At 42.2% G+C, this 25,676-nt stretch overlaps 1 protein-coding gene across 5 annotated transcripts in view; it reads right to left on the bottom strand.

Moving 5' to 3' along the window:
* Positions 1 to 13,943: 13,943 nt before the first annotated feature.
* The window catches only part of atp6v1c1a (ATPase H+ transporting V1 subunit C1a), a 128,132-nt gene continuing 116,399 nt past the window's right edge, over positions 13,944 to 25,676 (bottom strand). For 3 of the 5 annotated variants that reach the window (XM_069920485.1, XM_069920484.1, XM_069920489.1), the window contains 4 exons: positions 25,307 to 25,404; positions 23,077 to 23,203; positions 20,901 to 20,975; positions 13,944 to 14,608 (listed from right to left, as the gene is read on the bottom strand). In XM_069920485.1, the coding sequence (XP_069776586.1) occupies positions 14,513 to 14,608; positions 20,901 to 20,975; positions 23,077 to 23,203; positions 25,307 to 25,404 (396 nt within the window). In that variant the 3' untranslated portion in view covers positions 13,944 to 14,512. The remainder of the gene's footprint in view (positions 14,609 to 20,900; positions 20,976 to 23,076; positions 23,204 to 25,306; positions 25,405 to 25,676) is intronic. The other 2 variants (XM_069920486.1, XM_069920487.1) reach the window with 2 other exon arrangements.

The following is a 25,676-nucleotide window of genomic DNA, read 5'->3' as shown; positions in this document are numbered from 1 at the left end:
AACCAATTTTGTCCCTTACTGTCCTTTTGCTCTCAATATACCTTTAGAAATCCTTAGGATTTTCCTTCACATGATCTGCCAAAGCAACCTCGTGTCTTCTTTTAGCCCTGATTTCATTAAGATTTTTTTAATACACTGCAAGTACTTCATTTGCCTGCTATACACCTGTCTCTTCTTCCAAACCAGATCCCCAATATCCCGATGCCTGTTCACTTTGCCTTTAATCTCAACAGGAACATACAAACTCTGTACTCTCAAAATTTTGCCTTAGAAGGCCTTCCACATCCTTGCCTGATAACAACTTGTCCTAATCCACACATTCTTAATCCTTTCTCATTTCCTCAAAATTGGCCCTTCTCCAGTTTATAATCCCATCTTGAGGACCAGATGCATCCTTCTCCATAATTAACTTGAAACCAATGGCATTATGATATTTCTTTCACCTGTCTTTCTTGTTCTCTTTCAGAGATCCAGTATTGCATTCTCTCTCTAGATGATACCTCTACATATTGATTTTGAAAGCATTCCTGAACACATTTGATAAACCCTAAGCCAACCAGCCCTTTTACAGTATGGGAGACCCAGTCAATATGTGGAAAGTAAAATCTCCCACCATCACAACTGTATGTTTTCTGCAGCTTTCTGCTATTCCTCTAGTTTTGCTCCTCCAATTCTCACAGACGATTGGGTGGTCTATAATACAACCCCATGAGGGTGGTCATACCTTTCCCATTCCTCAGTTCCACCCATATAGCCTCAGTAAACGAGCCCTCTGGTCTGTCCTGTCTGAGCACAGCTGTGATATTTTACCTGATGAGCAATGCCACTCTTCCCCCTTTCATTCCTTCTGCTCTTTGGCAACTGAAACAACAGAAGCCAGGAACATTGATCTGCCAGTCCAGCTCCTCTTGCAACCAAGTTTCACTAATCCCCTAATTCCATGTGCCAATCCACACTCTAAGCTCATCTGCCTTTCCTGCAATACTCTTTTCATTGATATAGCTGCACCTGAGAACATTTCCACCATGTGGTTGCTTCATATTTTGTTGCTGACCTTATTGCTCTTTATTTTTTAGTTATGATTTTGGATGAATGCAGTGATATTTCTAACAGCTTGCTAATGTTGAAATCCAGAGAATTCTTCTATAATGTGAAGAAGTGATAGAGGCAGTCCCCGGGTTACGATTGAGATCCATCCCTCGGTCTGTTTTTAAGTCAAATTTGTAGGTAAGTTGGAACTTGATGCATGTGCCGCTTTTAAATCGTTGAAAAGGCTTTGAGTCTTTTCTTGCACTAAAGTACAGGCTAACATTACGCTGATTTTGATCGTCAATGGGGCAACGTGATCTGACTCAAAATGGTGGACGGCCTTTTCTTTCATCAAGCCGATGAACTGCTGAAGTTACACATAGTCCGTTTTTTAGTACAAATTCTCCACAAGTTGGGGGTTCGCAACCTGAGGACTGCCTGTATTTGTAAAAGAAAATTTAAAAATGCTGAAAGAACTCAGCACATTGGAAGTGCTCAGGCCCCAAACATTGTTTATACAGTTTATTTTTACCTCCTTATGGACAGTGCATGACTGGCTGAGTTCCTCCATCATCTTGGTGTTTTTACTACAGTCATGATCTTAATTGGGAGCAAATAGTCTGTGAATATAAATGCCATCTCTGCATCAATATTTCAAAGAACATGAAATTATTTTTGATGTATTCCTCTGGTGCTCCTGCTAATTAAAGATTCACATTTCCCTGGTTACCAGCAACAGGCAAGACTTACTGAAAATTAAATCTGTAGATACAAAGTCCAAACCTGATTTTTTTTTCCCAATGACCGTTAGACAAGTGTTGGCTGAATGGTGCACCAACAACAACCTCACACTCAGTGTCACCAAATCCAAGGAGCTGATTGTTGATTTCAGGAAGGGAAAGCCAGATCTGTACGATCCATGGATCATTGGCGAATCAGAGGTGGAGAGGGTGAGCAAATTTAAATTCTTGGGAGTAACCATCTCAGAGGACCTTCCCTGGGCCCAAAAAACTAACATCACCATATAGAAAGTATGCCAGTGACTCCACTTCCTCAGGAATTTGCGGAGGTGCAGTATGACATCAGAAATCTTGGCGAACTTCCACAGATGTATAGTGGCAAGTGATTGAATAAATCATACAATTAAATTTAGTACAAAGTGAGGAAATAGATTAGAGGACATGTCTTTATACAGGTTGTTGGGTCAAAAATAATTTTATCATGTGAATTTGTTGAGACAGAAAGCATTATCCCTGAGAAGGAAAATAAAATATTTGAACAAAGGAAAATGAAAGAAAGAGCGAAAATCGTATACAAGTGTTGAAGGAATTCAGCAGATCCCGCAGAGTCCATAGGAGATGTATCAACGTTTCAGGCCTGCGTGCTTCATCAAGGTCTGAAGGATAAAAAAGGGGAGGAGAGAAGAAAGGGCAGGGGCAGAAGCCATTGGGCCATGGGTAAACATATCTAGGAGGGCAGGGGAGAAAAGCTGAGGGTTGATCATGAGAGCTGGGTGGCTCAGTGAATGCAGACTGGTGGAAAGGAAGAGGGAGTGGGGGAGAGATGGAATGAGAGGGAGAAGGGGTGGAGGAAAGTAAGAGGAAGTGGGGAGAGGGAGAAGGCATGAGAGGGAGAAGGGGTGGAGGAAAGGAAGAGGGAGAAGGGGTGGAGGAAAGGGAGTGGGGAGAGATGGAATGAGAGGGAGAAGGGGTGGAGGAAAGGAAAAGGGGTGGAGGGAGAGATGGAATGAGAGGAAGAAGGGGTGGAGAAAGGATGAGGGAGTGGGGAGAGAATGAGAGGGAGAAGGGGTGGAGGAAAGGAGACAGAGGGAAAAGATGGGAGAATGAGAAAGAGAAGGGGAGGAGGAAAGGAGACAGTGGGAAAAGGTAGGGGAGAGAGAATGAGAAAGAGAAGGGTGGAGGAAAGGAGACAGAGGGAAAAGGTGGGGGAGAGTGAGAATGAGAAAGAGAAGGGGTGAAGGAAATGAGCCAGAGGGAAAAGTGGGGGAGAGATGGAATGAGAGGGAGAAGGGGTGAGGAGCTGGAGGAAAGGAGACAGAGATAGGAATAAGAGAAACGGGTCAGTGGGGGGGGGGGGGGGGGTGCTAATGGGAACCAGAGAAGTTGATGTTAATGTCAGCAGTTGAAAGGTGCTCAAAAGGAATATGAGGCATTGTTCCTTCAATTTGCAGTTGGGCAGTGCATGAGACCATGAACAAATATGTCAGCATGCGAATGGGGTGGGGAATTGAACTGAGTTCCCACTGGGAGAATGAGAATTATTTTAGGCTTCTTTTTTGGAAAACATTGTCATAGGAACTATGAACTTTATGACATCCTTCTTTACTGTAAATATGCATCTGATTTGCTTTTCAACATAGAGCACCTTCAATCTGGGGAACATACCTATCTACAAAAGTCCTGTATTGAATAAAACAGACAAATACAGATGCCAAGCAGGAAGCGATTAGTAATGGGGACCCACATTTTTGCAAGAGAAAGACTTTTGTTCATCAACCTCAGCATTGTAGAAAATACTAATAAACAACATAGCATCAAGAATTATTTTTTTCAAAAAGAAAATTTGTGCTATTTGGTCAAGTTTCCTTTTATTGTCATGTAATAATACATTAAAAATGTAATATACATGAAATACTTTAATTCTATCTGCTGTAAGGCAAGCAAAGAATCGCCATGAGCATTGCCCACCACCCCAAGCAATAGGATTTAAGAGAAGCAAGAGTCCCTTCAGAAACACTGAGTGTCCATGGATTCGCCTCCAGCCCTCCCGCAGCCTCTGCTAACTCCTATTCAAACCATCAGCCACCCAAGCTCTAGATCCAAACCTCCAATACGATCAGGAAGCCTTCAGCACCCAAAGTCCTTCAGGAGCCCCTTCTTTCCCTCGGCACCCTCTTGAATCACACAAGTCAGTTTACTGCAGCCCGCAGCCGGTGTGGGTCCTTCAGTCGCTTGGCCCCTTGCTGGTCCGCTGCTCAGATCCATTCAGAAACAATCAAAATGTTGCCATTTCATAATTTAATATATGTAGATCACAATAATTATTTTGAATATTTTAAATCAACTTTAGATTTTTTTGAAGATGCAATGCACCAATCTAAAACAAGCAGATTGAATTTGGAGCATCCATTACAAATAAAATGTATGGCAAATTCCTGCTGCCTCAGATTTGTATCTGGATATCTACTATTTAAGCTTACAAAGACCTAACCATTGATTTATTTTTGTCTAAAGAACTTAACATCAAGAACACCAGACAGCTGTTTATAGTGGTGGGGACAATACAAATTACTGACAGCTCACTTCTATACAATCTAATGAATTGTGGACAAGCTTTTGTAGAATTGAAAATAGTTGAAGAGGGCCTAGAATTTCTTCTGAGATATATCATTGAGAGTATTGGGAACGCAAGAACATTAAGAATGCAGAAGTTGGAGCAGGAGTGGGCCAACTTGACCATCAAGCCTTCTCCACCACTCAATAACATCACAGCTGATCCAGCCATGGACTTTGCTTCACTGACCTGCCTATTCCCCATTCTTCAAAAATCTAATTATGACTTTTAACTATAGTTAATAAGGCTGATTCTACTGCTTCATTCAGCAGAACATTCTACAGATTCACTGCTCTCTGGGAGATGTCCCTCCTCATCTCTATTCCATTCCAAATCTCAAGGCCATGTTCCCCAGTTCAAATCTTGTAAAATCTTTAACAAAAATTGTAATTTTTATAAATAATCTGGATGAAGAAGTGTATGGGGGGTCATTAAGTTTACAGATGAAACAAGACTAGACTAGATGGTGTTGTGGATAGTGTAAAGAGTTGTCATATATTACAATGGGATATAGACAGGATATAGAGTTGGGTGAAAAAGTGACAGATGGAGTTTAATCTGGAAAAGTGTGAAGTGATGCACTTTGGAAGACTGAACTTGAAGGCAAAGAACATGGCTAATAGCAGAACACTTAGCAATGCGGAGGAGTAGAGGGATCCATATCCGTAGATCCCTCAGGGTTACTGTGTAATAGGGAGGTTAAGAAACCATATGGTATGCTGGCCTTTGGGGGATTGATTTGAAGAGCCATAAGGTAACACTGTAGTTCTACAAAACTCTGGTTAAACCACACAGTGTATTGTGTTCAATTCCAGTTGCCTCATTAAAGGAAAGATGTAGAAGCTTTGGAAATTTACCAGGATGCTGCCCAGGTTAGAGAATGAGTTTCATTAGGAATGGTTGAGACAGCTTGGGCATTTCTCAGCAGCGTTGGAGGATGAGAGGATATTTAGAGGTGTACAAAATCATATGGGGCATAAATAGGCAAAACCTTTATCCCAAGATGACAATAGTCAGAACCAAAGGATATCTGTTTCATGCAAGTGGATGTTTCAGGTTTTTTGTGCTTTTTTTTAAATACACACACCAAGAATGATGGGTATATGGAATGCAGTGCTGGAGGCTACCACAATAGGAACATTTAAAAGCATCTTGTACATGTACACATTGTATACATAAATTCCAACTCAAAACCAAGTTTATTGAAAGGAAAAAAAAAAGCACACACAAAGTGCAATGAAAATAATCAATATACAATTTAAAAAGTAAAAACACAATGCTGGAGAAACTCAGCAGGTCAAACAGTGTCCTTTATGAAGCAATGATAAAGATACATAACCAAAATGTTGGGCTTGAGCCCTTCATCATTATGAACAAAATGTTGGCAGGGAAGGACAGGCAGGAGGTAATAGGTGAATAAGGGAGAGAGGACAAACTAGCAGACATGGATGATGGCTCTGTAAATGGAGAGGGAAAGAGGTGAAGAGTTGGAGGAAAGAAGTCAGGGGTGGGGAAGAGAGCGAGAACAGGGAGTGGTCCAGCAGAAACTGGAGAAGTTAATGCCATCTGATTGGAGAGTGCCCAGATGAAATATGTGTCACTCCTCCAATTTACGGGTGGCCCTGGTTTGGCAATGCATGAGGCCATGGATAGACATGTTGGTGCAGGAGTAAGTGCAGAATTGAAAGAATTGGCCTCTTGGAGATCATTGATGCGGACAGAGTGAAGATGCTCAGCGACTTCCCAATCTGTGTCCAGTCTCTCCAATGTAGGGAAGGCCACAACAGGAGCACCAGGTGCAGTAATGACGCCTGCAGATTCACAAGTGGTGATCCCCTCTTTTCTTCCAATTCCTCTCCTCTAACCAAGTAGAGTTTTAATTCTCAAATGAAAAGCAGTATTCAATTGCCACTACAATTCACAACTAAAATCAGTAAAGATAAATAATGCAATTTTATGCAAAGGTAAAAAATCTTCAACAATTTGAGAGTCATTAAGATACAGCAAAGAAACTGGTCCTGTGATCAGAGAGATCATGTCAACATTCAACTATACATTTATACTAACACACCTTATTTTCCAGCTGGGCACCCTCCAGCCACATGGCATGAACATTGACATTACTGCTTTCCATTCAACCTGCTTGCATTTTCTTTCCCCTCCTTTTCCTGTCCTTCCAGTTCTTTCACTCACACAGCCCTGCAATCTCCCCCACCCCCTCATTGCTGCTGTCCCCTCCCTCCTTTCTCCACCTATCATCTGCCTTTGCCACTCCCCCTTACCCCCTTTTACGCTTTTGTTTGGATGCTTACCAGCATTTTCTCATACTTTGATGAAGGGCTCAAGCCTGAAATGTCAGTGATGCATCTTTGCCTTTGCTACATAAAGGACACTATTTGACCTGCTGAGTTTCTCCAGCATTTTGTGTTTTCACATTTAAACTAATGCTTCTTTATGCTTCCCACACTCCCATCAATTTTTGCCGGATTTACCACTCACCCAGACAATGGGAGGTAATTTGCAGTGGCCGATTTATCAACCAACCTACACATTTTGTATGTGGGTATGCATCACAACCCCCAGAGGGAACATAAAGACTCCAGTCAACTCCAAAAGTCTTGAATGAAAAAAAGTGGCAGTGCTGCTGCAGACCCTGGGGCAGTGGGGAGCAGAAACACAATACTCCTCTGAAGAGTCCTATCGCCCAGTCATAATGTACAGATTTTAAATGGCCTGTAAAAAGTCAGCCATGTTTTTTTATTAATATTAGCAAACCTACAGAGGTCCGTGCCCAAGATGCCAGTGCCCATGCTTGGCACCAGGCCACAAGGGTGGCTAGCTCCAGGGATAAGCAGACTGGAACAAGGCACCAGAGCGGGAGGTCATCTCTCCACTTAGGAGAGGACCCAGCAGGGAAGGTGACCACAACAATGGACCAGCTAAGGCTCAGCAGCTGAGGAACTCAAACCAGACCAGGGGCTGCTGGAGTCAGGCTCCTGAAGAACCAGACATCAGGATCGGCATTCAAGAGGATGCCGATCACAAGGGCTGCCATAGGGTCTCATGAATTAGCAGCGTCTTAACCTTTTCAGAGGTTTGGAACCAGGAGCCAGGTTCACCGATGGAACAAAGATCAGGCCTTGATGACTATAGAGGTTGCGACAACACAGGAGGTGAAGCCACAGACACATGATGTCTCTGAAGGGACTCTCATTTGCTTCTCTTATTTGTGGGGCCACTGGGTTGGTTGTTCCTTCCTCTTGGTGTGCCTTTACAGCAAGCAAAAAAATTTTTTAAATATATTATTTATAAGAAAAATAATTCTTCTTCTTTGGCTTGGCTTCGCGGACGAAGATTTATGGAGGGGGTAAATGTCCACGTCAGCTGCAGGCTCGTTTGTGGCTGACAAGTCCAATGCGGGACAGGCAGACATGGTTGCAACGGTTGCAGGGGAAAATTGCTTAGTTGGGGTTGGGTGTTGGGTTTTCCTCCTTTGTCTTTTGTCAGTGAGGTGGGCTCTGCGGTCTTCTTCAAAGGAGGTTGCTACCCGCCGAACTCTGAAGCGCCAAGATGCACGGTTTGAGGCGATATCAGCCCACTGGCGGTGGTCAATGTGGCAGGCACCAAGAGATTTCTTTAGGCAGTCCTTGTACCTCTTCTTTGGTGCACCTCTGTCACGGTGGCCAGTGGAGAGCTCGCCATATAACACGATCTTGGGAAGGCGATGGTCCTCCATTCTGGAGACGTGACCCACCCAGCGCAGCTGGATCTTCAGCAGCGTGGACTTGATGCTGTTGGCCTCTGCCATCTCGAGTACTTCGACGTTAGGGACGAAGGCGCTCCAATGAATGTTGAGGATGGAGCGGAGACAATGCTGGTGGAAGCGTTCTAGGAGCCGTAGGTGATGCCGGTAGAGGACCCATGATTCGGAGCCGAACATGAGTGTGGGTATGACAATGGCTCTGTATACGCTTATCTTTGTGAGGTTTTTCAGTTGGTTGTTTTTCCAGACTCTTTTGTGTAGTATTCCAAAGACGCTATTTGCCTTGGAAAGTCTGTTGTCTATCTCGTTGTCGATCCTTGCATCTGATGAAATGGTGCAGCCGAGATAGGTAAACTGGTTGACCGTTTTGAGTTTTGTGTGCCCGATGGAGATGTGGGGGGGCTGGTAGTCATGGTGGGGAGCTGGCTGATGAAGGACCTCAGTTTTCTTATAGATACAATACAATATATATCTCAAACATGGTTTTTATATATGTATAAAAAAACCTAAAGAAATTAGTTTAAAAAAAAACTCCAAACCCCTCTCCCCCCTACCTATAACTACACCCTCCCTCCAATCTTACCCCTAAACCCATTAACTACTGTAAGGTAAAACATCATGAGATGGGAATGTGTAGGGAGTTACCCTGTACAGGGCAGTAACAAGAAGGGGAGGTGTCCTTGTACTCCTGTTAGGTAAAACATCATGAGATGGGACCGGAGAAGGAGTCACCCAGTACTAAGGAGTAACAGAATGCATCCTTGTACTTACAAGATAAGAGAGACATTGATGGATTGAGAGGCAGGAAGCTAGCAGGGAAAGGATAGCAACAGTTTTAGTCATTGGACAAGTAATGATATGATGATGTTCTAAGCACATATCCAAGGGTATAAAAAATCACCATTTTGCTGATAACGGCAGAATGCATTCTCCGACTAACTTTGTTAGTCGCAAGTGTTACAATCCGGTAATAAAGAACAAAGAACCCTGATTTCGACTCAGCCTGGTGTTTGTCTCACTCATTCATGAACAAAGCAGACCTAACACTACCAAAAAAGAAAAAAAAGGAAAAGAAAAAAGAGAATACTAAACACAATTCACTTAATGTGGACTAAGGAGATCCTGCTGCAACCAAACCCCCATCTTCAAATTTTCAAATTAATATAGTCCAAATATGAGCTTCAAATCCTTTTAAATACATAATATCTATCCCTTAAATTATGTTATCTTCTCCTACATGTCCTTCATTCCAAATGCCATCTTTGTAAATTAAGATCCATCCGATCTTTCCATGAAATAGCTATACATTTCCTCTTCACTGCCAATGCTAATCTCAAAAAAGCTAATTAAAATTTATCCAATTTATAGAACAAACCCAGTTCACTAATATCTCCAATTAAAAAAATTTTTGGATCTAAAGAAAATTTTATTTTCGAAATGAACTGTCAACAATCTCTTACCAGAGTCCAAAAAGATCTAACCTTATCACAAGACCATACTGAATGTAAAAACGTACCTTTCTGACCACTGCATCGAAAACACAAATCATAAATACTCAAATTATATATTTTCAAATGTTCCGGAGTCAAATACAATTGATGAATAAAATTATAAGTTACCAGCCTAAATCTACTATTTATAATTTTTGTCACACTATCCCTGCAAATATTTTTCCAATGATCATCATTAAAATCAACTCCCAAATCTTTTTCCCATTTAAGCTATGATTTATGCAAATCAATTTTAGGCATTTTCTGTTCCAATAATTTATACATTTCTGAAATAAAACCTTTCTTCCCTTCATCATGAACCAACATTTCAAATTTCGACTCTTTACGTAAAAGCAAATGTTTCCCAAAATAATCATACAACATTGATTTAATTTGATAATAACAAAAAATGAATATGTCGGTATTTTTCCTTCAATCTTTCAAATGATATAAAATGACTAAATTCATAACAATTATTTATTATTTTAATCCCTTTCTGGTCCCAAATCTTAAGAAGATCATTATTAACCATAAAAGGAAAACATTTATTCTGATACAAAGGAGTATATCTAGATAATTTACCTTTGATTACCAATTTCTTTATTTATCCCTTCCCAAATACCTATCAAATGAGATAAAATAGGCAATTAGGCAATTTATAAGGACTTAATAATTTAACATTCCATTTATAAACAAAATAATCTCTTCTATCTTCACCAAGTCTATTTAATTCTATATCTGCTCAAGTGAAAGGACTGACTATCCAAATCAAACATTCTATTAATAATTTTAAATTGAGCAGCCTTATAATAATTTTTTAAATTTTGAAGTTTCAAACCATCTAGTTCATATTTCAACACTAATTCATGCATGGAAACTCTTGCTAATTTTCCCTTCCATAAAAATTTCCTATTGTATTCAAACCTTTAAAAAAATCTTTCAGAATATTACAAGAAATATTTTGAAAATACTGGTATAGGAAATATATTCATTTTTATACAATTCACCCTTCCCACCAAAGTTAACAGTAAATCCTTCCATTTACTTAAATCCTCTAATTTCAGAAATCAACGACAAATAATTTAAATCCATGTATTGTTATAGAGGACCCCAAAAACCAGCAGCAATAGATATGCACTACAAGCAGGGTTTCTTAAACAAAAATAGCTTTTAATTATATTTGAACAAGAAGACAGAATTAAACTTTAACTTATTACTTAACCTACTTACTTAACCTAACTACTTAATTTCCCCCCCCCCCATACTAAGCGCAGGTGTATGTAATGTATATTTAAGATTAGAAAAGTTCTTTGGATCACAGTCCAATCTCACTGGTTGCAGGCAATTCTTGTACTGTGCACAGAAGTTAGCATTAACAAAGTTCACCAGTCTTTGGTGCTTAAGAGGCAAATGGTTACCACTCAGGAGGGTTCTTGCTGGTTTTCAGAGAGATTCCTTTTCCAGGACATCCGCAACCTATTCCTTCTCAATCAGTCTTGCTGACGAAACTTGCCCCTTTCAGGGTTCTCCAGATTATCCTCTTTCTTTCAGGTCACCTTTCAGATCGCCAGTCTTCTCCTTTGACTAGACAGTCTTCCAAAGTTTGCCAGCTTTGTCCTTCTGGAAATAATTTCTGTGACTCCTCTCTCTGTTTCACACCCTCCCCCTCAGAGCAAAACAGTTCTCCTCTGCCTGCAAAGATCGCTTGCTCTCACAGGCAAACTGTTGTTGATACTTTGTTGCCACATGCAAAAAGCATTCTGCAAAAGTCCTGCAAATATTCTGAGTTTTAAAATGTGTGTACAAGCTGCTCTAACAATTCCTCCCAAACCATCTCTAAATATTCTATCACAGTCTCTATCTATTTTAATACCCAACTACTTAATTTGACTTGTCCATTTAAAACATACTACTCCTTGACAAACAGAATAATCATCTTCAGACAAACTTATGCCAAAGTTCACTTTTATTCCAATTCACCATATAACCTGTTAATTCTCCATACTATATTAACTTTTCCTATAACATCTTCAACAACTCCAGTGGTTCAGTTAAATAAATTAATACATCATCTGCAAATAAACTGATCTTATCTTCATACAATCCTGATTTAATAGTTTTTATATTCCTTTCCTGTCTTATTAATTGAGCTAAAGGTTCAATCACCAATGCAAATAATGCTGGTGATAAAGGAAACCTTGTCTAGTAGATCTCTCTAAATTAAAAGAGTCAGATAAAACCCCATTTGTCATAACTCTAGCCTTTGGTTGTTTATATATTGCCTTAATCCATCTTATAAACATTGATCCAAAACGAAATTTCTCCAAAATTTTAAATTTAAAAAACCCCATTCCACCCTATCAAACGCCTTTTCGGGATCCAATGATAAGACCATTGGTAAGTTGGATTCCTCCTGAGAAATATTTAATAGACTAATTAATTTAAATACATTATCTGCAGAATATCTTCCCTTCATAAAACCTGTCTGATCAATATGAATCAACTTCAGTAAATATTTTATTAGCCAAAATCTTAGTCAAAAGCTTATAAACAATGTTTAATAATGAAATTGGTCTATAAGACCCAGGGTTCAAGTTCAAAGGAACTTTATCTTTTTAAAGAATACCATAATAATATCTTGTGAAAAAAATTCCAGCACCAATTGTGTATTCGAAATGTGCTGTAAAACTTAACCAAACACTGGAAGCAACAAATTTTGAAATTTCTTATAAAATTCCATAGTAAAACCATCCTCTCCTGGAGATTTACCATTCAGCATTGAATTAAAAACCAACATAATTTCTTTAAAATCAATTGGTTTCTCCAGTTGTTCCCTAGCCCAATCATTCAACATAGGTAACTGCAACCTATTTAAAAAGCCACCTATTTTATTATCATCCTGTGATACACCTAACCAAAACAGATCGAGGTGGTTGGCCAGGCAACAATTTCCTTCTCAAAGCTTTATGTGCTCTGTCCAGTTCCAAACCATTCAGAAACATTTCCACGCCTAACACATCTGGTATCCATTTATGAAAAAATTATCTGGTTCCAATCCTTCAAAATCTTCCGGTAATCCCACTATCTTCACATTATTCCTATGGCTGATTCTCCAATGAATCAATTTTCTTCAATAAATCAACCTTCTCAATCCATCATCCCATAAAAGAATCATCAAAAGTATCCAGCTTTTGTTGTCATTCATCAATATCATAATCTTCCAACTTATCTTGCATCTTCTTAACTTTTTATTGAACTTTATCCACCACTTATGCATATTTTGCAACATCAGCTTTAACAGTTGAAATATCTTCCAAAGGATTTACAAACTTATTATTAACAGATGTAAAGCCCAAAGAAATCTGCTGTGACACTGCATGGAACTGTGTTTCAACAAAATAAACTTTATATTTAGAAAAATGCCTACCCTGGGCTGCAACAGTCTTCTCTTGTATTCCTTCCTGTTCACTAAACAATTCTTCTGACTGGTTTCCTGATAATCCTCCTCTCTTGCTGCACAGGCTCTTTTATCTCCTTCCTCCACAACAGTAACGCTTTTACCTCCCTCCCCCCCCCTCCCCCCCCAGGTTTGGGGCCTGTCCTCTGCCGATCCCGACTCACTAGATCGATGAGCACTAACCCCACCCTCGGGGTGGAAGATATTCTTCAATTTCAACAGAAGAACGTTGGGCGCCATCTTGACTGGAGCTCCATAACCCAGGTGCCGGCGTCACCTTAAGAGTCACCAGCTGTCATCGTTGAACATGAGGAGGAAGAATATTCGATGTGCCAGGTTCCAGTTCCCAACATAGGCCGAACTTCTTCTAAGCTTACCGATTGCTTTAAAATCATGTTCTTCTTCATTGGGCTCTCGTTTTTTTCATTCTTATATTAATTACTTCTGAAAATGAACACTATAGATTTCTTATATTAAAAAGGGCACAAAAATGTTTTTTTATTCAAATCTGCCGGGAAAGATATCCACCCACGTCTTTCTCTTACGCCATCACGCCACGTCCCCCACAGCAAGCAAAAGTTGACAATAAATGAATCTTGATTCTTGAACCCAGGTTGCAGGAACTGTTAACTCTACTAACCGCACCTCTGTGCTATAACTTTATAAAGGTGATCAATATGAAACCATAATTCTTTAAACTCCCCACAGATGCTGGCTAATGTACAAAGTGCTTCAAGTGTTTCATTTTCAGTTTCAGCATCTGTACAAGATTTTATATAAACAAAGATCAATATTTTAGAAATGTTGTTGGTTTGTCAAAACTTCTGATAAATGCTCAACACTGAAAAGGTCTTGGTTACCATGGTTTTTACATTTATTCCACATATGTAGGCATCATGAATGTATACAGTGGTTGCACATTGGAGTCATGTTTAAAACATTAGTACAAGCCTGTTACATCACATATACTTTTTCAATAAACACGATTTGTTACAACCAATGACCATTTAAAATTCTATGTATCAATCACAGGTAGGGAGGTGAAATGATACAAACTCTTTTGCTCTATTAATGTACAGCTGTAAACGAGGTCTTCCAGGAATATTGTCAATTGAAGTACAGCACTTCACAAATGAGATTTTTTTTTCCATTTTTAAATAATGGGTTTGCTTCATAAATATCAATCCATATTATTGCAGCACATGATTCAATACCTGATTGGTAAAAAAAAAGTACATCAATAGGTTTTCAAACGAAACAGCAGTGGACAGATAACAGAACTGGACCCAATTGCAAGAATGAGGAAGCAAATACCAGTTTACCCAGGCTGAAGGAAAAAAAGGATGGCTAAGTGTCTAGCCAATACTACTATGACCCACACTTAAAGCCAAGGTGACTGGAGAAGAACTGTACTACCATTTATTTGAATTCAAGCAGATTGCAGTCAATCTTATAATAGACATACGGATAGTATTCCTGCTGACTTAGACTTAGACCTGGTATGTCCATGGCAGCCTGAAAAAATAAATTTAAAAGCAAATTAGCATTTAATTTACATTATTCTAGATTATTTTCAGACATCAAAAATTAAATTTTACATGACGCAGAAGTTTCCAAAATGTCTTCCATTATCAAAATAATAAACTATGTGGGGTAGTTGGAGTATAGTTTGTTGCATTTATTTGCATCAAATGTTATCAAGATACGACCTGGCAAGTTGATATTTAGACGAATGCATGAAATCAGTTAAATTTTAATATAGCATTTCTTCCCCTGACTTCAACAGTAAGAGAAAGTAAAACACAGAATTCTGTGGACACCGTGAATGCTGGAGAAGCTCAGCAGGTCAAAGGCAAAGATACATAACCAACTTTCGAGCTTGAGCCCCTCATCAAAGTATGGGAAAATGCCAGTGAGTAATCAGGATAAAAGAGTGGGAGGGGGGTTGGCAGAGCAGGAGATGATAGATGGAAGAAGGGGAAAGCATAATGGGGGGGGTGGGGAAAGGGGAGGGCAGTGGGAAGGCAGGGCTGTGTAGGAGAAAAATCATTACCCAATGACATTATAGGCACAGCTTTATAAATGTGAATCACAGTGATGACAGCAAAGATGTGGGAGAGGAAAGAGGAATGAGTTGAGTAGAGAATGGAGTGGGCACTTAACATTCTTATTTACACATTTGGTCCAGAAAGCTATGTCTTTATATTAATGTTGTTTTTAGGAATGGAGTCAGAATAAATTGAATTTACACATATGAATTGGAGTTTAAATCAAGCCCATACAAAATGCAGTTGACTCCACCAGTGGTGATTTAGCAGCTTGAAGATTCATTATGGGAACTGTTAGTTGAAAAAAGATTGCAAAAGATCACATCGGGAGATCACAAGTGTACAGTAACAGTAAGAATACTAATATCAATAGTCCACCAATTCAAATGTACAAATTCAAATGCTGAGTCAATTAGCTATAGTGATTAAACCTCAAGATTGATGTACAAAATATTTTCATCGTACTACATTCTCGACTTATTCTGTCGAGCAAGTCAGTGAGCAAAATCCCCAAGTGTGATTTTAACCAAGGGGAAACAGCAATCATAAAATTCTTAAAGTTGGAAACGCTTGTTGCTTAAAGCAAGTGTGTGGAATGTATGAACAATGGGTTAAAAAAAAGTAATAATTTCTTGAGTGATTAACTGTTCTTTGTGTTGTATGTCCAAAAGAAGCAATTAAGTATCAACATGGGAGGAATTGAATTAAACAGTGTTGGAATAATTCAAGAAGTAAAACATGAAAGTCTGCAGACACCATGGTTGAAGATAAAACACAACGTTGGAGAATTTCAGCAGGTCAAACAGTATATTGTTACAAAGATAAAGATACATAACCAACATTTCAGACTTGAGCCCTTCAATGAGGAATGAAAAAATGTCAGCCAGCACCCAATCAAAATAGTAGGAGGAAGAGGCACGGTCCCAAAGGCAGGAGGTAATAGATGGGGGAGGGAATGCACATGAGCAAGCGGGGGAGGAGGGATGGAAGGTGGGGGAGGAGGGATGGAAGGGGCAGTAAGAGGGTGGAGAGCTGGAGGAAAGAAGACAAAAGGGAAGGGAGGAAGGACAGAGTAGGCTAACAGAAAGTGGAGAGATTGATCTTTGGAGAGTGCCCAGACAGAAAATCAAATGTTGTTCCTCCAATTTACAGAAGGTCTTGGTGGATAGTACATAAGAATAGTTGCAATCAACAAAGGAACAAAGGTGTCTGGACTTGCTTATGTTAAACAGAAAAGATTTTTATCATGCACTAGGGAAGGAGATAAATTTAAAAGCACTTTCATGTGGCCAAAATATCCCAATGTAAAAACGCATATTATACCCCTATGCGCAGGAGGCTCCTGCAAGGCGCACTTTGAAACCCTCCTCTAGGAGGGATAATCACTGGAACACTGAAGTCCCCCTAGGCACCTGAATACAGCTGCCTGAAAGTGGCTGCTAAGGGGATGACAATCAGCTGGCGAGCGCCTTATTTACCCCCCCTCCCCACCCCGCTGCCCCTGCCACCTGGCGCGGGATGTCAGGGGAGGGGTGGCTGTTGCGGGCTGTCAGCTGATGGCCCAAAGGGACAGGAGCCAGAGTGAGCTCCGACGCACCTCCCATGCAGCTGTCCCTTTCAGGTGGCCAGCACTGCCACCTGAACAACCATTCCACAGGTCTGAATCCGCTTCTGCAAGCGTATTCTTGACTTAAGTTTCCATTTGACTTGGCCTTTTTCCACAGTGCATTGTAAAATGGAGATTCCCCAGAAATTTGCCCAGGAACCCTCCTGTGAACCTGCAGTGTGAAAAGGTCGGCCCAGGAATTTTAAATGGGTCCGTAGCCCTACCTTGTAGGTCGGGCCGCAGCCCCAGGAAATTTTCCCGAACCTCTCCCTGCCAAATTGCCAAGGAGGGAAGCCTCATGACAACAGCGCTTGCGAGCTTTGTCACATAGGCGATTAAAATTAAAAGATACTTACCGCCAGAGAACACTGGGATGCTTTGGCCCATTGCAATGGCAGCACAATGCGGGATGAATGGCCGTCCTCGTTAACCAAAGTTCCTCATGCAGCTCTATTTCCCAGAACGGTTCCAGCTGCGTGAGGGATTATGGTTAACAAAATCGGCCATTCATCCCACATTGTGCCACCATCGCAATGTGCCAAAGCAGCCCCGAAGCGCGAGGGGTGGGCAGGCAACCAACGGATGGGGGGGTGAGCGGGCAGGCGAGCTACCGACGGCTAGAACCCCAAATTGCTGGGAGAGCAAATTCCCAGGAATTTGGACCATGGTATGAAAGGCCTGAGAGGTCCTGAATTCCTGGGAATGTCTCCAAGACAAAGTAAATCACCGCTGACTCAGTTTTTTTTTTAAATCAATATAGCATCTATAAGATCTACATCTCAGAGAAGTGCAGATAAGTCAACTGCTCAAGGCCTGTAAGATAAATTGTAGCATTATTTAAAAAGGGCTATCACAAGAACACATGTACAATCCTGATGAAACCAGACTTCATTGGAATTATTTACAAACAGAAACATTTACACTCAAGATCAAACAACATGTTCTGGGCTACAAGTGTCATACAGAAAAACAAACACTTGTTGCAGTAGCTACAATGAAACAGACTCGCAACCCCCACATCGGAGGTTCTCAACGACCGCTATTTCAAATCCCACTCTGGGCTGAAGCCATGAGGCAAGGAGGTCCCCTGACGGTGCCATTTCCTCATGGCTGCCCCGCCACATGGCGGTACAAGCGGGGCCTGTTCGCCACAAGTATGTGCGCCGCCCAGAACCGGCTTACGCGTCCCACTGCTTGGGCGGAGGGCCTCGGCATTTGGGCTGAGCCATTTGAATCGGCTGCAAGAGCTCCAAGTGTTCCACCTTCCGGTGATCTACTGTAAACAGTTCACTTTTACCCCCAATGTCTAATGTAAAGGTCTTGCCAGACCGCTGGAGATCACTGTACAAGCCTTTGTAAGGTCACTGTAAGGGCACAGAGTGCGGGCCGCACCGGACGAAGATGAATTCGGCCACATCCAGTTCTTTGGCAGTCAGGCGGCGTGGTGCGGAGGCGGCGTGGGGCCAGCGAGGTGAGTTTGCTGAGGAGATCCGCCAACAGGGTTGGGTGTTTGGTCGTGGAGTCTGTTTCCAGGCTGAAGAATTCACCAGGCAAAGATAGCGGCGTGCCGTACATCAGCTCTGCGGATGATGCCTGCAGATCCTCCTTGGGTGCAGTCCTGATGCCGAACAGGACCCAGGGCAACACGTCTGCCCAGCCGGGACAGGTGAGGCGGGCCATGAGGGCTGACTTCAGGTGACGGTGAAATCTCTCCACCAGGCCATTGGCTTGCGGGTGATAAGCCGTGATATGGTGGAGTTTAACCTCCAGTAGGCTCACCAAGTGGGTCGACAGAGCAGAAGTAAACTGGGCGCCCCTGTCATTGGTGATGTGCACCGGGACTCTGAACCTGGCGATCCAGTGAGCGATCAAGTTCCTGGTGTACGTCTCAGCGGAAATCTCCTTGATGGTGATGGCTTCCAGCCATCTCGTGGTCCGGTCAAACGACCACCATCAGCAGGGGGTCCATGATATCAACATGTATGTGCTGGAATCTTTTGACCGCCGAGTTGAACTGTTGAATTGGGGCCTTCATATGCCAGTGGACCTTGGAGGCCTGGCACCATTTGGGCTACCTCCTTCTTGAGCCTGTGCCACACAAACCGCTCTGCCACCATACGCACGGATGTATTTACCCAGGGGTGTGGTAGATCGTGGAACATGCTGAAGGCCCGTGACCTTCACTGCGGCAGGACTACCGGGTGCGGCGAACCAGTGGAAACATCGCAGAGCAGCGTGTCTGGGCTGCCCAGCAAACGAATGTCCCGGAGGTGAAGCACTGTAATGGCGGTACGGAGGGCCTGCTTTTCTGCGTCCTCCCTCTGCGCCTGCGCCAGCTGGGTGTAATTCAGGCCGGGGGAGTGGCTGTTGATTGTGGGTCGAGAGAGTGCATCCGCCACGATGTTGTCTCTACCTGTCTTGTCGGATGTCGGTGGTGAACTCCGACACGAAGGAGAGATGGCATTGCTGACGTGAGGGCCTGCGTGAGTGGCTTGTGGTTGGTGAACGCAGTGAACGGCCTGCCCTCCAGGAAGTACCGGAAGTGTCAGATGGTTAGGTACAGGGCCAGGGGCTCCCGGTCGAAGGCACTGTACTTGAATTGCGGAGGTCGAAGGTGCCTGCTAAAGAAAGCCAGCGGGCACCATTGGCCATCAACCCAATGCTCCAGTACGCCCCCAACGGCCGTGGCTGAGGCATCTACTGAGAGTGCGGTGTGGCCTCTGGGCACGGGTGGGCCAGTAATGTGGTGCTAGCCAGTGCATCCTTAGTTGCTGTGAAAGCGCTCTCTGCCTCTTCCAACCAAACCAGGACTTTGTCTTTTGCAGCAATCATTGAGAATAACGGCCGCTTTATGCAGGCCGCACCAGGGATGAAGCGACGATAAAAGTTCACCATACCGACAAACACTTGCAGGCCCTTGAGGGTGGTGGGCTTGGGAAACTCACACGGTCGCAACTTTTTCTGGCACCAGGGTGGCTCCCGCTGCCGAGATGGTGTCTCCTAGGAACTGCAGCGTCTGCTTGCAAAACTGGCACTTGGCCACATTTAACATGAGGTTGAATTCTGCGAGACGGGCAAACAGGGTGCGGAGATGGGCCTTGCGCTCCTCGTGGTCTTGACTGGCAATAAGGATGTCCTCGAGGTATATAAACACAGTCCAGGTCCCTGCCCACTGTGTCCATCAGGCGCTGAAAAGTCTGGGCCGCGTTTTTAAGTCTGAAGGGCATCCACAAGAATTCGAACAGCCCGAGTGGTATGTCAATCGCCATCTTACCAATGTCCTCGTGGTGGACCGGGATCTGATGATAGCCCCGCACCAGGTCGACTTTCGAGAAGACCTGGGCGCCATGGAGGCTTGCAGTAAAGTCCTGGATGTGCGGGATAAGGTACCTGTCCAGCATAGTCGTGTTGTTCAGATGCCAATAATCCCCGCAGGGTCACCAGCCTCCAGAAGACTTGGAGACCCATGTGAAGAGGGGAGGCCCAAGGACTGTCAGACTGGTAGACGATTCTCAACTCCTGCAGGCGGGAGAACTCCTCCTTGGCCAACTGTAGCTTCTCCGCCAGAACTCGTCTAGCCTTAACGTGCAACCTTGCGAGGAGATATTGTGATAGACCCCATGCTAAGACATGGCGGCAGTGAACTCCAGCTGCAGGATGGTGGGGAACTCATCGAGCTGGAATACTCGTCCCTGGGACAGTGATGCCGGCTATCTCAGGCTTGCAGGTGTCCGTGGCATCGAGGCAGACTGAGTGGAACGTGCGGATGTTGACCAGTCGTTTGCCCTTCACGTCCACCAGTAGGCCATGCACTCTGAGGAAGTCAGCCCCCAACAGTGCCGTACCTACCGAGTCCAGCACGAACATCCAGTGGAACTAGTCTTTCCTGATCTGGATCTGTGCCCTACGGGTGCCAAAAGTTTTGATGGCGGAAATATTGGCTGCTCGCAGGGTGGGACCCCATGCTCAGGTGCGGGTCTCGAGGGCGGTCAGGGGCAAGACGCTCAGCTCTGCCCCGGTGTCCACCAGGAAGTGCTGGCCGGTGGACTTATCGATCATGTGCAGGAGACTATTCGCGTGGTCAGCCGCCGCAGCCATCAACAGCGGCTGGCCGAGTAGTTTCCCTGAAAGGTACAGGACTGCCTACACTTACGACTCGCCGTGGGTCAGTGAAGTCCTCGTCTGCCAGCAGGAGCTGAATGTCTTCGGGCATCTGCTCCAAGAAGATCTGGTGGAACAAGAAGCAGGGCTTGTGATCCTCCGCCAGCACCAGCATCTTATCCATTAGGGCCGATGGTGTTTGGTCTCCCAGCCCGTCTAGATGCAGGAGTCTGGTGGCGTGCTGTTGAGGGGAGACACCAAATGTGCCCAGAAGGAGGTTTTTGAGAGCAGGATATTTACTCTCAGCTGGCAGGTTGTGGATGAGGTTGTCCACCCTGTCCGCAGTCTCCTCGTCGAGCACGCTCACGACGTGATAAAACATCGTGGCATTTGAAGAAATGTTCCTGAGGTGAAACTGCACCTCCGCCTACCCTAACCACATACACGGGCGATGGGTCCAGAAGGGGGGGGCATCTTCACGGCGACAGCATTGATTTCTGCGGGATCCATGCTGGGAGACCAGAAAAATGTCTGGACTCATTGGGGTCACCAATGTAGCAGCACTACAATGAAAGAGACTCGCAACCACCACGTTGGAGGTTCTCAACGACCGTTTATTTCAAATCCCACGCGCGCCCCTACGTGAGCAGTAATGTCACAACGTCAGCCTGAGGCGTGCGCTGTGCTGAAGCCACGAAGCGAGGAGGTCCCCCGACGGCACCATCTTCTCATGGCTGCCCCACCACGTGGCGGTATAAGCGGGACCAGTCCGCCACACACTCAAAGAGCTGAAAAATATGCAATGAGTTCATACAAATTCTAATTTTTACTTAAAAAGCAAAACAATGCTCATTTAAACAAACTGAAACTTCTAATATGCCATTGGATCAGACATGAATTGATGTGATGGATTGTTGCATTTTTAAAAGATGGATTTGACAAGAATTTTGTTCCATTCTGACCAGATACAACTGTAATCTAGGGACTTTTCCCACAAAAGATTCTCCTACTGGTTGAGCATACCCGTGTGATCCTTGTAATTCAGAGTTAGTAACATTGTCAATTTTTTTTCAACCATCAGCAAAAAAATGCATATATTAAAAAGGTGCTATTGGTCTCTACTCTTAAAAAGACATGCAAGGGAGGTCATTTAAAATCTATCTGGAAGAAATGAGTGCTCTGAATTTGCTTTATGAAGTAGCCAGACTGAAGTGCAGTGAATCCAATCACAAGAATCACTGTGCTCTCGTTCTCCCCGTCCCTAGTCCTGCAATGAATGGAGCTGGCCTTGTTGCTGTGACATGTTTGAGGCAGTTGGATTGTACCACACTACCTCCTATTGTAGATATATTTCTTAAAAAAAAAATCTCATTCACAATTCAATCTGGCAGCAGGCCCTGTAGAAGAGGAGACAGAGGATTCTGTTGGATGGTTCCCAATCAGGTTACCAAAATCATCTGGCATAACATCAGAACTCTCACACAAAGTGTTGACACCTTACATACACAATGGTGAAAAGAACTCTCCCTTTCAGATCCTTTTATACATAGCCAGAGTATCAATGCTACTGCACACTGTTCTATTTTTCCTATTTTTGATACAGTGTGTTTGCCAGGTCTGAAAACTGAGGCAGTGTGTTTTGATGAGGTTCATCTTGTGCAACATCATAATGTAGCACATTGTACACAGTCCAGGCTATATACTGGGGCAAGCTATGGTTGTTGCTGGAAGATCATCAACTCTGTGAACATTGCACTTTGGTCTTGCCAAAACTTAGTCGTCTTGTGTAAAGAGCTGCCCACAGCCAAATGCAGTGAACCAATATGCCAAGGTACAGGAGTTTGCCTTGAAGGATGCACTGGAGCTTGGTATAACTACCACAAAGCCCCCGTGATAAAAGCCATAGAGGAGGGTGCTCCTGCCACTGGACACAATGCGGCTCAGTGCTGCGTAATAATTGTTTGGGAATGAATAACTGATCACATTGTTTCAGTTTATGTAGATGATGCCATGTCCCATTTGTATGACTGTATATTTTAAGTCAAGCACATTTTTGGAACAAACTGCTCAATACAAATCATGTGGCTTTGACAGTATCAAATGACAGTCCACAAGCTCAAGAAAATTACAATCAATATTCACTTCAGAGATGTGTTATTTTTAAAATGTAACACATGATAGATGAGCTATTATGGAAGATGATCAAGTTTTGCCATGCAGATACCTACATCAATGATCGCAGCTGCACTGCTGTCGAGGTGTTTGTACAAGTCATTAAGAACTTCTCGAAGCTTTTTCATCATCTTTTTGTTGGGTTGTAAAAGCATTGCCTGGAAATTAACTGGCAAACCATACCTGGATACAAGAGGCAAGATAAAGGAACACAAAAATATTAGTCCTATTTCATGTTCTTTCACATGCATGATGCTAAACACAGACAGAAATGCTTTAAAATTAATGCTCAACTATAGCATTATAAAATTCCTTTCCAAACTGTTCTGGATTTAAGTCTTATGGATTGGTCTGTGGTCATATGATCTCTTTGTTGGAAGTATCAGCAGATTTAAGCTTAAAAATTAAATTAAACATTAAATATTTCATAAAGTGTAGAGCAAGTAGAAGAAAAAAGGTTGAACAAACTGATTACCAACAGAGAATGATGACCAGACCTTTTTCAAAAAAAAAGTACAACATGAAGACCCCACATGGTCAAAACATACAATGAAGAGACAAGGAATGAGTCGCTAACTGGTTGAATAGTAGAAAGTTCAGGCTTGGTCATGAAAAATAACGTATGATCTCATTAAGATTAGTGTGGCAAATGGTGTTCAGTTTATACTTTTTACTAGGATTACTGGTAGAGTGGAACCCTGGTTTAAGGCAACCCAATTTAACGTAAACCCGGATTTAACAATCAGCCAGTGGACCCTTTTTTTCCTTTTTCTGGAATTGAAATTGTTTTCCAAATTGGCTTCCAAATGCAAGGCATGTCTTAAAACACAAGCAGCTTCTACAGTGCACAATGTGTTCCAGCCAAGGTACATTACATTTCGGTGTAATTAGGTGGCATGGGTTTAAATAGCCAGAATCAGCTTCTGCCGTGCTCTAAATACATTTTTTTTTAATAAAAGAACTTGTGAAATAGCATTGATATCAGAGATTTTTTTTCATGCTAACAATATGAAAATAGATTTGGTTTGACTGGTATTCTCTCCCCAGCACTAGTGCATAATCTTTGATAACAGCAGTACAATTTGGCATTAACAAACCAATTAACCAACATCTCAATTTATTAAACTGTATTTAATGCATATTAAATTCACTTTAGATATTGTTATGCTCTTAAAAGTAATGAGGTAAACCAGATCCATAGTTTAAAAGCCTGTTTCCATCCAAATACAATGGAACAGTCAAAGTTCAAACCCAACTTCTACACAAGTTTCACATGAACTATGATACAGACTGCAAATGAAGGCACAAAACTCACTCATGTAGGTAATAGAGCAGATTTTTTAAAAAGTTCTATTTATACAATTCTTTTTAGCAAAACATTCCAGCGTACTTTATAAAAATATGCCAAGCACACAAGCAGATGAACAAATAAAAGCAAGTGGTAGATTTTGAAGATGAACTTTACAAATGAGTAGAGAGGTTTAAAGTGTGAAATTTAGGACTTTAGCAATATATGGAGCAACCTCACTGACAAAAGACAAAGGAGGAAAAACCCACACCCAACCCCAACCAACCAATTTTCCCTTGCAACCGCTGCAACCGTGTCTGCCTGTCCCGCATCGGACTTGTCAGCCACAAACAAGCCTGCAGCTGACATTACCCCTCCATTAATCTTCATCCGCGAAGCCAAGCCAAAGAACATGTAGTAATGATCATATGGTCAGAACAGGAGCAACACAACTGTCATGCAGGATTCATAAGACTGGTAAAGGCTAGTTTCTGACCATGGAGAGATTTGAAATGCAGAATGTCCTGCAATCAGGAATCATTGCAGGTGAATAAGAACTGGTGTGATGCGCAAAAGAGGCTTGCTGTAATATAGAACAGACAGCAGAGTACTGAATGATTTCATGGATCTAGGCTGTACCAAATGCAATTTTACAAATTGAAAGGCACCAGGGTTGAAGAATATCCTGTGAATTAAAATAGTTAGACAAAAATCTCTTTTGGAATATAGAATAGTGCATCAGAGCATGTGTTTGTATTTCCTCAAAAAAGAAGTGGCTAAAGAAGTGGTTTACTTTGAGCAACCTATCAAGTAAGAGTCCTGAAGTGATTTCCAATCAATAGTAAAATTCTCAGTCGCAAAACTTATGCCTACATTAACAAGTAGAGCTTTTATTCAATAACTGTGAATGAAATGGATGACAAAAAAATTGGTAAAAATAAAACTGAACATTGTCCAATAATGTTTTCAGTGCAAAATTTCAAATTATTATTCAATACCTCAGAACAGATTCTACAAATACCCGTAGAGCTTTCACATGAATCCATGCAATGAAAGCCTCGCTGAAGTTAACTTTCAGCCATCGCACCAAGGGACCCTATAAATAAAAAGTATAACACGTTAAACAAAGATTAGGTCATTGTAATAGTTTTTTTTTAATTTAAAAAAAACAGCTTTCCACAATCTTTACTTTTCTCCACAAATGCTTGTTTATACTCAGGTTTTAACAAATTATTTAGACAATAATTCAGATAATTTACAATTAAGCATAAAACATGTACATGTTCTTATATCAATGTATTCTTGCTAAATGTAACGCAAACCCTTATTTTAAGTTCATTGCAGAACAGCATTTACAGATACAGTACA

Source organism: Narcine bancroftii, chromosome 2 (assembly GCF_036971445.1).
Source record: "Narcine bancroftii isolate sNarBan1 chromosome 2, sNarBan1.hap1, whole genome shotgun sequence".
In the NCBI taxonomy this organism is placed as follows: domain Eukaryota; kingdom Metazoa; phylum Chordata; class Chondrichthyes; order Torpediniformes; family Narcinidae; genus Narcine; species Narcine bancroftii.
Note: the sequence above shows the minus strand (reverse complement) of the source record. Positions and strands in the feature narration are given on the sequence as shown.